Here is a 12,572-nt window from a genome sequence, read left to right as displayed (position 1 = left end):
CATGTCTGAAGCAAAGATTGATAGCCCCCTGAACAGTATCGAGCACCGTCAACGTTCGAACAATATCTTCCCGCCAAAGCCCTTCCAAGCCGTTATGTCACCCGATCCCTAGGCATGTTGCCACAAAGCCGAGAGTCGCATTCTTTGGTGTTTTGCCCTTGTTCAGGGTCTGGCTGGATGATGGAGCCGAGCCACAGCTCTCGAATTCAAGAGATCAAACCTCGCGGAACGACGAAATCCACAGCGGTTGCTCTAACAACTTGGCGGCCGTAGTGAGACTCAATTGATGCAGCTTCTTCTCTATTTCTCGGCCGCAAGACCGTGTTGGCCAATGACGCGTGGGCCCCAACACAGCTGCGCAGATGCAGAGAGTGCCCCGCCAACGCCAAATAAGTGCCAGTGCCCCTCAACAACTGAACCATTCTCACACCATCACCCATCCTCATCTCCGTTGACCATCTGATCACAAAAAGTCGAACGTAAGTCAATTGCTTTCTTGAATATCTCATCCGCGGCCGACGGCCTATCCCACAGCTCCCACGCCGAGGAAGCCGGTCAGAGCGCGGTTCTGGGCTGTGACCGTCTTATCCACAGCTCTGCTTTTTCTGCTCAGGGATCCACGCCTTGACTGAATCTTTTATCATCACTTGACTCCGCCCTGCCGCCCAGCTATATATCCGCAGGCATCCTGCTAGCTCCGTCTTGGGTCAATTGCATCCTCTCGTCCACTTTCAGCTGACCCCGCTTCACAGTCAACATGGCCATTACCAAGATCCACGCCCGTACCGTGTACGACTCTCGCGGTAACCCTACCGTCGAGGTCGACCTTGTCAGCGAGACCGGCCTGCACCGCGCTATCGTGCCTTCCGGTGCCTCCACTGGCTCCCACGAAGCCTGCGAGCTCCGCGATGGTGACAAGTGTGAGGAATTCCCGAAAACAATGCATTTTTGAAGACATGCTCATTGCTCCCATAGCCAAGTGGGGTGGTAAGGGCGTCACCAAGGCTGTTGCCAACGTGAACGACGTCATCGCACCTGCCCTCATCAAGGAGAAGATCGATGTCAAGGATCAGTCCGCCGTGGACGCCTTCCTCAACAAGCTGGACGGCACCAAGAACAAGGAGAAGCTCGGTGCCAACGCCATCCTCGGAGTCAGCATGGCTGTCGCAAAGGCCGCCGCCGCCGAGAAGGGTGTTCCTCTGTACGCCCACATCTCGGACCTTGCCGGCACCAAGAAGCCCTACGTCCTTCCTGTTCCCTTCCAGAACGTGCTCAATGGTGGCTCCCACGCCGGTGGCCGTCTTGCTTTCCAGGAGTTCATGATCGTTCCTTCGGAAGCTCCTTCCTTCAGCGAAGCTATGCGCCAGGGCGCCGAGGTCTACCAGAAGCTCAAGAGCCTTGCTAAGAAGAAGTACGGCCAGTCCGCCGGCAACGTCGGTGATGAGGGTGGTGAGTAAAGTCTGTCACTTTGATTTGAGGGGCATGCACTTACACTACGTTCCTAGGTGTCGCTCCTGATATTCAGACTCCCGAAGAGGCACTCGATCTCATCACCGATGCCATCGAGGAGGCTGGATACACTGGCAAGATCAAGATCGCTATGGATGTCGCATCCAGCGAGTTCTACAAGACCGAAGAGAAGAAGTACGACCTCGACTTCAAGAACCCCGACAGCGACAAGAGCAAGTGGCTCTCTTACGAGCAACTCGCCGACCTCTACAAGTCTTTGGCTCAGAAGTACCCCATTGTCAGCATTGAGGATCCCTTCGCTGAGGACGACTGGGAGGCCTGGAGCTACTTCTTCAAGACTTCCGACTTCCAGATTGTCGGTGATGACTTGACTGTCACCAACCCTGAGTTCATCAAGAAGGCCATCGAGCTTAAGTCTTGCAACGCTCTTCTCCTCAAGGTCAACCAGATTGGTACCATCTCAGAAGCTATCCAGGCTGCCAAGGACGCCTTTGGCGCTGGCTGGGGCGTCATGGTCTCTCACCGCTCTGGCGAGACTGAGGATGTGACCATTGCCGACATCGTCGTTGGTCTCCGAGCCGGACAGATCAAGACTGGTGCACCTGCACGATCTGAACGTTTAGCCAAGCTCAACCAGATCCTCCGTATTGAGGAGGAGCTCGGCTCAAACGCCATCTTCGCCGGCTCGAACTTCCGCACTGCGGTTAACTTGTAAACGACTGTGTCACCATTGTTCAGCGCAAGAAAATTTGGGATGATCCCACACGTCGAGACAAACTGGATGTGAATTAGGGGTAATACTTGGTAGACTCACGAACTTGGTCATGAGAACACGCCCAATGAGGTAATGTCAAAAGCAAATGAAGAATCGAATTTCCATTTGTAACACTTTCCCCTTCAGATGGTGACCTGCTATCGCATTGCGAACGGTGATAACGAGCCTCTCAACCAAACTTGAGTCCCAACACTCCATTTGCAGCAAGTGACTAATCTCCGCATTGCTACTCCAAAACTAAACAACACCTTTTCGATACCCTCTCGGCCCAATAAGCTTGAAATGGAAAGCTCCCATCTGTTTTAGCTCGGAATCACCACTAAGCTGGACACATGGCTCACTGTGATGTGATTACAAGCGAACCCAGCGCGCAATACCTTCGGGCACCTGTATCTTCTCAGCCAGTCACATCCACACTTTCGCAACTACACTGCCTCAGCTCGCGCATCCTCTTCTCACTGCCGTTTCCTCGGTCTGCGGTTATCACCGTACTTGCAAATCAGTGGTCGCCGCCGCCGCCGAGCTACTCGCCTCCACAGCATTGTGTAGGCCAGCGTCACGCGCAAGCGCAACACTGCCTGCGTAAACAAAGCGAAAGTACGAGAATACATCATTCCTTGTTCTCTTTTCATCTCTCGCCCTCAAGCTTCAATTTATGGTTCTAATCTCATTTGATGTTTCTTTGTCTTCACAGCTTTCAACAACCTCGATAGCCTCTTAAATAATGGCCAGTTCCAACAATGCCAACCCCCCAGACCCAGTTACTCCATTGCATACCTTTTCACTGACGAAACTTTTGCAATTGCTTCACTTCAACGTGTTTACGTTCAATAGCACTTCCAGCGTTTTGCATTCAGCATCCACTTCGTGTAGAGTCATCAGCTTCCTCGTCGCACACACACACGCACATACACCATCATCAAGCATTACCACCGATACTCGCACGAATCGCAATCGGGAAAAATAACCAAGACCACAAAGCAAGTACACCGACCCTTCATATCCACATACGTCTGGCTAGAGAGACCGATCTGTATTTCTACGCATTCCCTAAGGCCGACCCCTCCAAGCTACGTCAATATCGATTCTATTATTTCAAGAGGGCCAGACAGCGATGGCTGACCGTAAACCAGTACGTAGAATCATTCGCAACCCCTTTCCCAGGAGATCTGCTCTCCTCAGGCGCAACACCCGCGGAAGCAGGTTGGTTCGTGATTCGCCCAAGATGAATGCCAGCGTTGCAAAACACCCCTACTTGGCAGATCAATCCTCCTTCGCGCCAAGCCTAAAAGCTGTCTCGCAGTATACGTCACCAATAGACGAAGATACCGGGAGCGACAGCGCCTACGCCGCCATCTCATCATTCTATCAACCCCAACCAGCCATATACGATATTCGTGAGGTTCCAGACACTCACATATACGGTTTCAATGGGCCGTACTCGGACGATGGCGTTGACACGAACTCATTACAGGTGTACTCGAAATTGGAGAACCCGAAGCGAAGGTCTTCCTCACCGTATACTCCACAAGGATATCTCCTACCACCAGCGGAGCCGCTGTCGCCGTTTCCAAACTTTCAGGGAGAAATAGGCCTGTCTTCCCAACCTCCGTCTCTGTCGGAGGGCTCGATGTCTCCTATTCTTGGCAGGCCGGCAACACCAAGGTACATCCCTACTAAACCTACGTCCAAGCAAGGTGAGCAGCACAAGGCCGGCCTCGCAATACAGAATATCGGCTGGGATGACTTTCGCTCTTCTCGAGTGTCTATAGATACCAACGGACACACGGCTCCTGCATCGCTACCCATTGCATGGCCCAAGCCTGACAAGCAGGTACCCCCAATTGCTGCTCAGTCCAAGTTTGAGGAGAACGTCCCGAAAAAGAAGACGATCAAGTATGCTCTACCACCCTCAGTTGAGCAGTGCAAGAAGTCTCGCAAGCATTCCGACATGGAGACATTGATGAGGGTGCACAACTTCGGCAAAAGACTTCAGGTAGTGTACCACCAAGGTCCCAAGGGCGAAGGCCAGAAGATGTGGAACGGCATTCGGCGCAAACAAAAGGAAAAGCGCGAGCTGAAACCCACACAGGCACCTCTAAAGGCATCATGGGCCGCGCGTAGCCCACGTACACAAGCTACGCGCACAGAAGTTCACAAGGAGCAGCTCAAAGATCTTCATGCTGCAGCTCTCGATGTGCCAGCGCCCAGGGCACCGTTCATCTCGCCTCCTCTTCAGTCTCGCCCGAAGCCTCCTGTACCGGCTCGACCGGCACCCTTGGGTATTCTGAGGTCTCCAGTGAGCCACAAGCCACTCCCAGGCTCTGTGCCGATGAAGCTTCGGGGAAGCGTAGGATCCCAGGGCAAGGTGAGCACTACCTCCGCATACACTTACCATTCGTGGGACGTCCCTGTGGCAGCATCGCAGAGCGTACAGTACGACTCTCAGGAATCCATCATCGACTACTCTCAGTCGAAGGCCCGTGTACCAATTCTCGATCCTGCCCCCAAGCCCAAGGCAACTCAGAAGAAAGGCCTTCCTCCTCGGCCTGTACTTGCTCCGGGCGAGCAAGAGCCTCCTGAGCTAGCGGAGCAAGAGAGGATGTACAAGCTGCGCGTAGGTACAGATGCCTTTCGGCCGGCCATGAATGGATTGCCACCTCCACCAATGCCCCCGGTTGGTTCGATGTTCTCGACCGCGCCATCAAAGTCGCAGATCAACCTCCCAGCAGGACCCGGTCTCGCAGTGAGTAGCCAATTTCCCTATGTTGCTTCTAAATCCCACAACACCTTTGCCTTTCTGGAAGACCGCCACACAGAACATCCGCGTCACAACAAGGTGAAGGACAAAGAGCCAAAGAGCCGCTTCGCCGAGCTCGCATCTACCTTCTTTGATGTCCCCTCGCAGCCTAAAGAAGGTCCCTCTAAGGACAAAGACGGTGCCCCTAAACATACCAAAGAACACCTCGCTAATCTGCTGTCCCTTCACAAGAACAAAGCCCACTTGAAACACCAGCAGAAGATCAAAGCGAATATCAGCAATCCCCGCCCCATGCTCGCGCCCAACGGCTTCACCGCGAACTTTTCTACTGCGGCGGGTGGAGTGGATGGGCCGGCGGCAGCTGTGGCTGTTGCGCCGAAGATTCCCAACCCAGCTCTTGCGCATGGTAAAGCAAACCTTCCTCCTCCTATCCCTCCTCGTCCTGCAGATTACGTCTTTCCGCACTCTGCCAGCCAGACCAATCTGCACGCAAAAGGCAAGGCGAAGAAGGAGAAGAAAGCTAACTGGGCAGTTCCTTTCTCCCGCCCCCGTGCCCGCCGCGACAGCGATGCTTCTATGGTGTGCGCGGATGCGCGCCAGAGCGAGCGTAAGCACCAGCATGGCAGAGAGCAGGAGCAAAAGGAGCATGGCTCTGGCGTGCTGAATATGATGACGTTCATGGGGCCGGTGAGGCAGCAGGTAGAGGAGATAAAGCTGAGGGACCCCGGCCCGTCGAGGCAGGCGCATACATATCAGTACTCTGATGAGAGTTTGGTGCCGGAGCCGTTGGGGGTCAGGAAGAGTGAGACCGCTAGGACGGAGGCGAGCTTTTACCGGAAGTATGATAGTTTGATTGGGGAATATAGAGATAGTGGGTATAGGAGTGGCGAGGGCAGGAGTGGGTGGTTTTAGAGGCGGTGTCAACTTGTAACAATCCTTAGGAAGCGGAGGATAAGTAATAACGGCATAGAAGTGGAGGAAAGGACGATACCCATGAATAGAGCATATGTTATGTATTCTTTCCAAGATTGATAATGTTGCTTTGGCCTTGCCTGTCTTGATGCTGTAGTATCCTGCACACTATCAGCGCAAAGTTAACGGCCGCCGTATGTATAATGCTAACTCCTCAATTCCGAGATTGCACATAGACCCTAGTAGTAGCACAAGCCTCACTCGTCTCATAACGAGCTGAAGGGATATCCACAAGCCAGACAACATACTGTTTCTTTCATTCCTCTCTCGGTATCGTAACCTCCCGTCAATTCTCTATTTGCCCACACTCTTAATAGCGCTCTCAACCTTCCCCTCCGCCTGCTTGGCCGCCTCCTTCGCCTTATCCGCCAGATCCTTGCCGCCCATGTTCCAGTAGTTCACGTATCGGTATCCCTGCACGAGTTGCGAGGAGAAGTTGATGGCGTGGCAGCCGAAGAGGAGGTAGTTTGCGGGGGAGACGGCCAGGGCGTAGCGCATGAAGGTACCGGAGTAGCAGGAGAGGGCGAGGGTCATAGGGCCGGAGATGCTGTTCTCGCGTTAGTAAGGAGAAAGAGGAGGGAGGGGAGGGGATATTTACATCTCCGGATCTTTGCTCATGTCCGCGATGGCGGCGAGAGGAATACCGAAGTTACTCGCGGGACCCCAGAAGTCTGTTTCGCAGATATGTCAGCTTTGTGCCAATGATTTCCTACATCATCCCATTCACTCAGTTCCTCATATTGTCGCTATCCTTCCCAACGCGCAGCATCTTGCGCGACGCCGTTACCGGGCCCTCCGACCGATCGCAAACAACTAATCGTGCGCTCCAGAGAGAACTTACGGGTCGAGCAAAAGTAATCAAGGTACTTGTTTGAGCGAATTTTCGCATTGAGCGCCTTGATTGCGGCCGCCATTCTGTCGGGTGGGGAGGAGAGCTGCGACCGGAGAGATTGAGCTGTCGTGAGTCTTCGGCGAGCGAATCGAATCTTTGGCGTTGGGGAGAACGCCGTCCGCCAAGACGGTTCGGAGCCGGTGCATCGGAGCGATGACTGATGGTCACGTGCGCGATGGGAATCTGCTTTTAGGCACAATGTACTTGTGAGATGGAGACGCTGGCATGCCAGGGTACTTGTAAAGTTGTTTGAGGCCAGTCAGAGGCTGATTAGTATGCTCAAACATCTGTGAGTATTGCGGCAACACAATTCTGCAGAAACATCACTCTGCACATGTCATGTGGTACTTGAACGTTCATTGTATGGTATCATTCTCCATTGAGTCGCCATTGCATCAGCTTCAGCAAGTTTCATCTCCAAGATACTCCAAACGTCCTCCTCCATGTGCACCATGGTCTCGTCAGCAAAACACCAAAATATCCCACCAGTGATTCTTCGTGTAGACGTAAGGCAGCAGATTACTAAAATGACCGCTTGTGCTTTGCTATCGTTCGGTCGGTCCTCGATTGGATATCTCACGGCCAAGAAGCGCAGTCTTTTTCCCAATGCTTTTCCTATCAGACATTCGCAAAATTCTCTTTTCTGACTTATCGACCGAATCCAGGTGGTCCACCTCGTCCGCCCGGAGGAAACCCTGGTGGCGCGCCGCCGAAAGGTGGTGGGCCTCCAAAACCAGCAGGTGGTCCGCCCGGTGGAAAGCCAGGCGGTCCTCCTGGAGGTCCTCCGCGTCCAAAACCAGGCGGGCCAAAGCCACCGGGCGCGCCTGGGAAACCTCCTGGAGGTCCAAATCCTGGGCCAGGTCCTCCGACACCAGGCGTTGGTCCAGTCAAGCCAACAGGCAAGCCACGTCCAGCAGGTCTGGCAATGCCAGGGCCTGCAGACAGAGCTGCAGCCGTGCTCTGACCGCCAGTTGCTCCAAGTCGCGCAGCAGGGTCTGCTGGAGGTGGTCCGTCGACAGAGACAGAGATCACTTGTGCGCCGCGAATAATGGTCAATCCAATGGCGCGTCGTTCTTCGGTCTCAGTAACTTGTTGCGCGGCGCCTGGGGCGGCCTTGCCCTTTCGTCGCGTGCGGCGGAATTCTTCTGTGTCGGCGAGAACAAGGTTCATGTGCTAAACGACCATGTCAGCCGTATCCTCGCAGAAGCTTTACGGCGCATACCTTGTCGAAAGCGAGCATCTGTCCTGCCATCTGCCTGCCATCTGCAAGAGTGACTTTCATGCGGAAATTGATCTATTCGGGTAAGTCGGCGCGTTTTCGAAACGAGGTGAGGAGCACCTACCAGATTTTGCTATACCCAAGCGTCAGTCAGTCAGTCTACAATAGTTGTTTTCTCAGATCAAGGACTTGAGGGAGGTTGCACGCAGCTGTACTTACCATCTTCCCCTGCCTGTTTGCGGCGCCAGACATGCTGGTGTTGGTGCGTCCGAGGACGACTTCAGCAATCAAACGTGAAGAAGTATGAAGTCGCAGGTACAGCCCCTGTCGTGATGTTCGCGGGGTGTATATGTGGAGCTGCTCGACATCGTGAAGCTTTGCGATACTAGGCCGGCGCCAAGGACTCGCTTACGGTTTGGCCTAGCGCACCTTCCGCGCACACTTTCTCAAACCGCGACGGACACTCAGCGACTTCGACACTCCAGCCAACTAACCTCCGCAGCACACACAATGGTATGCAACAATTTTACAGCGCGCTCTCAAGGACATTGGGATTGCTAACACAATGCGTAGGCCGACTCCAAAGCCTCCAACCCCATGCGGGAGCTTCGCATCCAGAAGCTCGTCCTCAACATCTCCGTCGGCGAGTCTGGTGACAGACTGACCCGTGCCGCCAAGGTGCTCGAGCAGCTTTCTGGTCAGACTCCCGTCTACTCCAAGGCCCGCTACACCGTCCGAACCTTCGGTATCAGGAGGAACGAAAAGATCTCCGTCCACGTCACCATCCGTGGCCCCAAGGCCGAGGAGATTCTCGAGCGTGGCCTCAAGGTCAAGGAGTACGAGCTCCGCAAGCGCAACTTCTCCGAGTCCGGCAACTTCGGTTTCGGTATTAGCGAGCACATCGACTTGGGCATCAAGTACGACCCTAGCATTGGGTATGTGGACAGCAAAATGGCAGCGAGACGGACACACACTGACAGCGCACAGTATCTACGGTATGGACTTCTACGTCTGCATGACCCGCCCCGGCGAGCGTGTTGCCAAGCGCAGGCGGTGCAAGAGCAGGATCGGCGCCTCCCACCGCGTCAACCAGGCCGAGACCATCAAGTGGTACAAGAACCGATTCGAGGGTATCGTCCGATAAGCGTGGAAGGAGTGACGGGTGAACGAGGATAGCATGGAATGACATGAAGCATATTCGGTCTCGGAGGGTTGGTCCCCATGGAGTCCCGGTGTGTACTTTACCAAAACAGCAAGCAACAACTTGCGGCCCATCAATGGAGCTGGCCTTGCTTTCGAGCGAGTGTCTTTCGATCACAATACGATGGAGGCTTCACTAGGGTGAATGCCGTTTAACCATTCGTGATCTTTGTCGTTCTGCGACTGCCCGCTGTGACTCGCCGCGTGTTGACTGCCTTCCGCTGTTGCTACTGATGCTTTCTAGTCTGTTGGACTGCTCATACCATCGTTACGTTGTCTACGCACCGGCCCAATGTCCATGTTCCGAGCCTTTTCTCTGTGTGGTGTTAGCAAGGGGACAATAACGCGGTCTAAGTAGCCGTGTCGCCCGCCCGAACGTCTTATCAGCACCCAGCCTTGCGCCTACGAAAGTACACCACTATCGTTATTCTCCTTAAATCTCTTCGCTAAGTCGCTGTGTCGACCCAATATCCAATTTTTGCAACGTGAACTCCTTTGTATGTTTAACATCCCACTCGTCGTCGACACAACCTCAAGCACCTTCTCTTGAAAGTCAATATACTACGCAGTCCAGTACGACGGCTCGTCCATGTTATCTGTAGCATCGAGCATATACTCCAGCGTGCCATCCTTGATCAGCTTCAAGCACTTCGATGTAATCATTGGTAACCAAGGAATGCAGTCCTTTCGCATTGACGGGGAAAGTCTTGATGTCTAGGGACTCCAATTGAAAACTTCCTATGTCTGCCAGGGATTCATAGTCCAGCCTCGGTGGAGCTAGAAAATCCTCGAACAGATGCACATGCACCACTGTAATTTTACTCCATTGGTCTGGGAAGTCTCAGATGCTCAGAGCATCAAATAGACTGTAGGCGATCGCTCGTGTGGTGCAATCATATTGTGATGCAATGTATGGCACTGGCTTCTTATATTCATAGTGCAGTTGCCTTGCGCAAGTTCTCCTGCAGATTGGCGACGCAAACAAACCTATCGTAGCCGCATCATTCTGGAGAAACAATTAGCGCTCGTCAAATTCAACACCAAACCCTCAAAATTAAGAGCAAGCAAGGAATGCCTCAGGCACGAATACGCCCTTTTCAGCAAGTGAGCACTTCAGTGGACGCTTTGAGCCTTGCGCAGCCTCATTCACTTTGACCGGTCAAGAGCTTACGAAGCCGGGATACGAGACATGACTTCCTTCTTCCCATCTGCTCCTGCTTTTTCCAGCAATACTAACAGTCTCCAGGGCTGTAAAAGACGTCGCAGCGTAAGTCTCGAGAATTTTGTTACTTCGACTCTGCAGATTCATGCACGCCGCGGAACCCAGGTTCGACGATCCCCCGCTTCCAGCCTTGAGTCTTTCACTGTCCCCAGCATGTCCTTCGACTTTTCGATTGGCGACATTATCAAGCTCATAGAGCTCACAACCCGCACTTACACTGATTGGAAGAATGCGTGCGGCACCTATGCTACTATCACAGACAACCTCGCGGCGCTGTGCGCACTGCTCGTACGCATCGAAGTTGAAGTACACACGCCAAACAGCCTCTTCTCGAAAAATAAGGACGACCTACAACACTGGGAAACTCTGTCAGAAGGCTGTTACGACGTGGTCGCAGAGCTCACCTATGTCCTCAACAAGTACAGGAGCCTGAGCACCAGTCGAGCCAGAAACTGGGATAGGATACGACTCGGTAACAAGAGCATCGATGGTTTGAACACTCGGTTACTCATGAGAATCGAGAGCGTAAGCGCGTTTGCGACCGTCGTGGGTGTCAGCTCTCAAGGTCGTGTCGAGAACGTCATATTTCCAGAGCTGTTGAGGAGGATGGACGGTATCGCTGCTGAGATTAGGAAAGGAACTTCTTCTATTGGCACCTTGACGACCTATGAAAATGACGACAAAACCGTTTGGAAAGAATTCCGCAGGGAGATGATAAGGGCAGACGTGAGGAGTCGGGACATCCATAGATATAAGGTTTCGTTGAAGACTTACCTCCTTCGACTAAAACATGAGGGATTGCTCGACGAAGAGATACCTGAAGAAGACCCGAGTAGTAAGCGTACAAAAGATGGAGAACCTTACGGTGGGGATCTCAAAGACGGCCAACCCGACAACGACAGACTGCACGTGGCCGATCCAAGTAGTGAGAGTGAAGAGGATGGGAAATCCGACAACGATAGCAAATATATCGTGGAGAGGATTTTGGAAGACACCGTCTCAAAGGGCAATGGATCAGAGCCTGAAGAAGTACCGCTTGCTCGGTCAGTCGACCATTATGCGTCTCCAATAGTAGGCTGTAGCTGATACGTAACATTGCACCTAGTATGAGTTATAGCAAGACTCTGCGACCTTCAAATGTGGGCACACCACAAAACTACCACGATGACTATACAACAGGACCCGGTATACGCGTGCACCGAGATGATGGCCCGCGCACCCCGTTTCTGCGAAAGTTCTTTCTCTGGACTATTACTTAATTAACCACAGTTCCCGAGTGTGAAGGACGCATCCACAAGATCACTTCCCTCTGAACTAACCACCTTATAACTATTTCTTAGAACCTACATGCCCTCTGATGCATCTACACCCCTCACCCCACCACGCCCTCCTCCGTATCCTCCCCTCCACACGTGACCCACCGCAACCGACTTCCCCTTCCGTCCTCCATCACCGCCTTTCCTGCACCACCACCCTCATCCCGCCACCGTAGCACAGATACCACCATCCCAGCCCCTCTCTGTACCACGCCTACGCCGCCGGAGCCCACCGTTCGTGCCCGTGCCGCCGACATACCCGGGCGCCTACGTACCCGTGCCCCGGCATTTCGCTCGGCGGCTGCAGGTGCGGCCGCTCGCGTTCGCACATGCGTATGCGCTATTGCTTTCGCATGATCATTTCGGAGTTGCGACTAAATAAATTCTTCATGCGATGGGCAATAGCGGTAAAGAAAAGTTGGCATGGTGCTGGTGGTGCGGGAGGCGGCGTTTGGCGAGACGCTGGGCGCTGTGATGGGGTCGCGTTGTAGGCCGGGCGAGCCCGTTGGGGGCGAGAGGCGAAGTGGGGAGAGACGAACTGGGTGCGTGGACGGTGGTTTCTGTTCGCGAGATGTGTGCGCTGCGATTATGCCAGCCTGATTTCAGTAAAACTTCATAGAGCTTGAATTTGGTTTGAAGACATTTCGCAGTGTAAGCATCACGCAGCACACATTCTTGCAGTCAAGTCAACGTGAGACCAATTCATCTTTTTGCATTCCGCATATGCGCGAACTACTCTGTACAA

At 53.4% G+C, this 12,572-nt stretch overlaps 6 protein-coding genes across 6 annotated transcripts; 4 read left to right on the top strand and 2 right to left on the bottom strand.

Moving 5' to 3' along the window:
- Positions 1-757: 757 nt before the first annotated feature.
- On the top strand, positions 758-2,185 carry ENO1 (phosphopyruvate hydratase; the record flags this gene model as incomplete). Its single annotated transcript, XM_056221102.1, has 3 exons — positions 758-920; positions 976-1,449; positions 1,506-2,185. 3 exons carry the CDS (start codon positions 758-760, stop codon positions 2,183-2,185), a joined length of 1,317 nt encoding a protein of 438 aa, XP_056065089.1.
- Positions 2,186-3,470: 1,285 nt separating this feature from the next.
- Positions 3,471-5,918, top strand: N0V89_012380 (uncharacterized protein; the record flags this gene model as incomplete). Its single annotated transcript, XM_056221101.1, has 1 exon — positions 3,471-5,918. One exon carries the CDS (start codon positions 3,471-3,473, stop codon positions 5,916-5,918), a length of 2,448 nt encoding a protein of 815 aa, XP_056065088.1.
- Positions 5,919-6,272: 354 nt separating this feature from the next.
- MPC1 (pyruvate transporter mpc1) lies at positions 6,273-6,892 on the bottom strand (the record flags this gene model as incomplete). Its single annotated transcript, XM_056221100.1, has 3 exons — positions 6,273-6,525; positions 6,577-6,649; positions 6,820-6,892. 3 exons carry the CDS (start codon positions 6,890-6,892, stop codon positions 6,273-6,275), a joined length of 399 nt encoding a protein of 132 aa, XP_056065087.1.
- A 626-nt stretch (positions 6,893-7,518) lies between these two features.
- Positions 7,519-8,341, bottom strand: smb1 (Small nuclear ribonucleoprotein-associated protein B; the record flags this gene model as incomplete). The annotated part of the gene is made up of 3 exons (XM_056221099.1): positions 7,519-8,043; positions 8,093-8,164; positions 8,309-8,341. 3 exons carry the CDS (start codon positions 8,339-8,341, stop codon positions 7,519-7,521), a joined length of 630 nt encoding a protein of 209 aa, XP_056065086.1.
- Positions 8,342-8,599: 258 nt separating this feature from the next.
- Positions 8,600-9,233, top strand: RPL11 (60S ribosomal protein L11; the record flags this gene model as incomplete). The annotated part of the gene is made up of 3 exons (XM_056221098.1): positions 8,600-8,602; positions 8,663-9,024; positions 9,077-9,233. The coding sequence occupies 3 exons, from the start codon at positions 8,600-8,602 to the stop codon at positions 9,231-9,233; spliced, it is 522 nt and encodes a 173-aa protein (XP_056065085.1).
- A 1,431-nt stretch (positions 9,234-10,664) lies between these two features.
- Positions 10,665-11,824, top strand: N0V89_012376 (uncharacterized protein; the record flags this gene model as incomplete). Its single annotated transcript, XM_056221097.1, has 3 exons — positions 10,665-11,554; positions 11,617-11,696; positions 11,781-11,824. The coding sequence occupies 3 exons, from the start codon at positions 10,665-10,667 to the stop codon at positions 11,822-11,824; spliced, it is 1,014 nt and encodes a 337-aa protein (XP_056065084.1).
- Between the last annotated feature and the right edge of the window lie 748 nt (positions 11,825-12,572).

The sequence above is a fragment of the Didymosphaeria variabile genome (genome assembly GCF_027946475.1).
Source record: "Didymosphaeria variabile strain IMI 356815 chromosome Unknown scaffold_10, whole genome shotgun sequence".
In the NCBI taxonomy this organism is placed as follows: Eukaryota; Fungi; Ascomycota; class Dothideomycetes; order Pleosporales; family Didymosphaeriaceae; genus Didymosphaeria; species Didymosphaeria variabile.
This window is presented reverse-complemented; position numbering and strand designations above follow the sequence as displayed.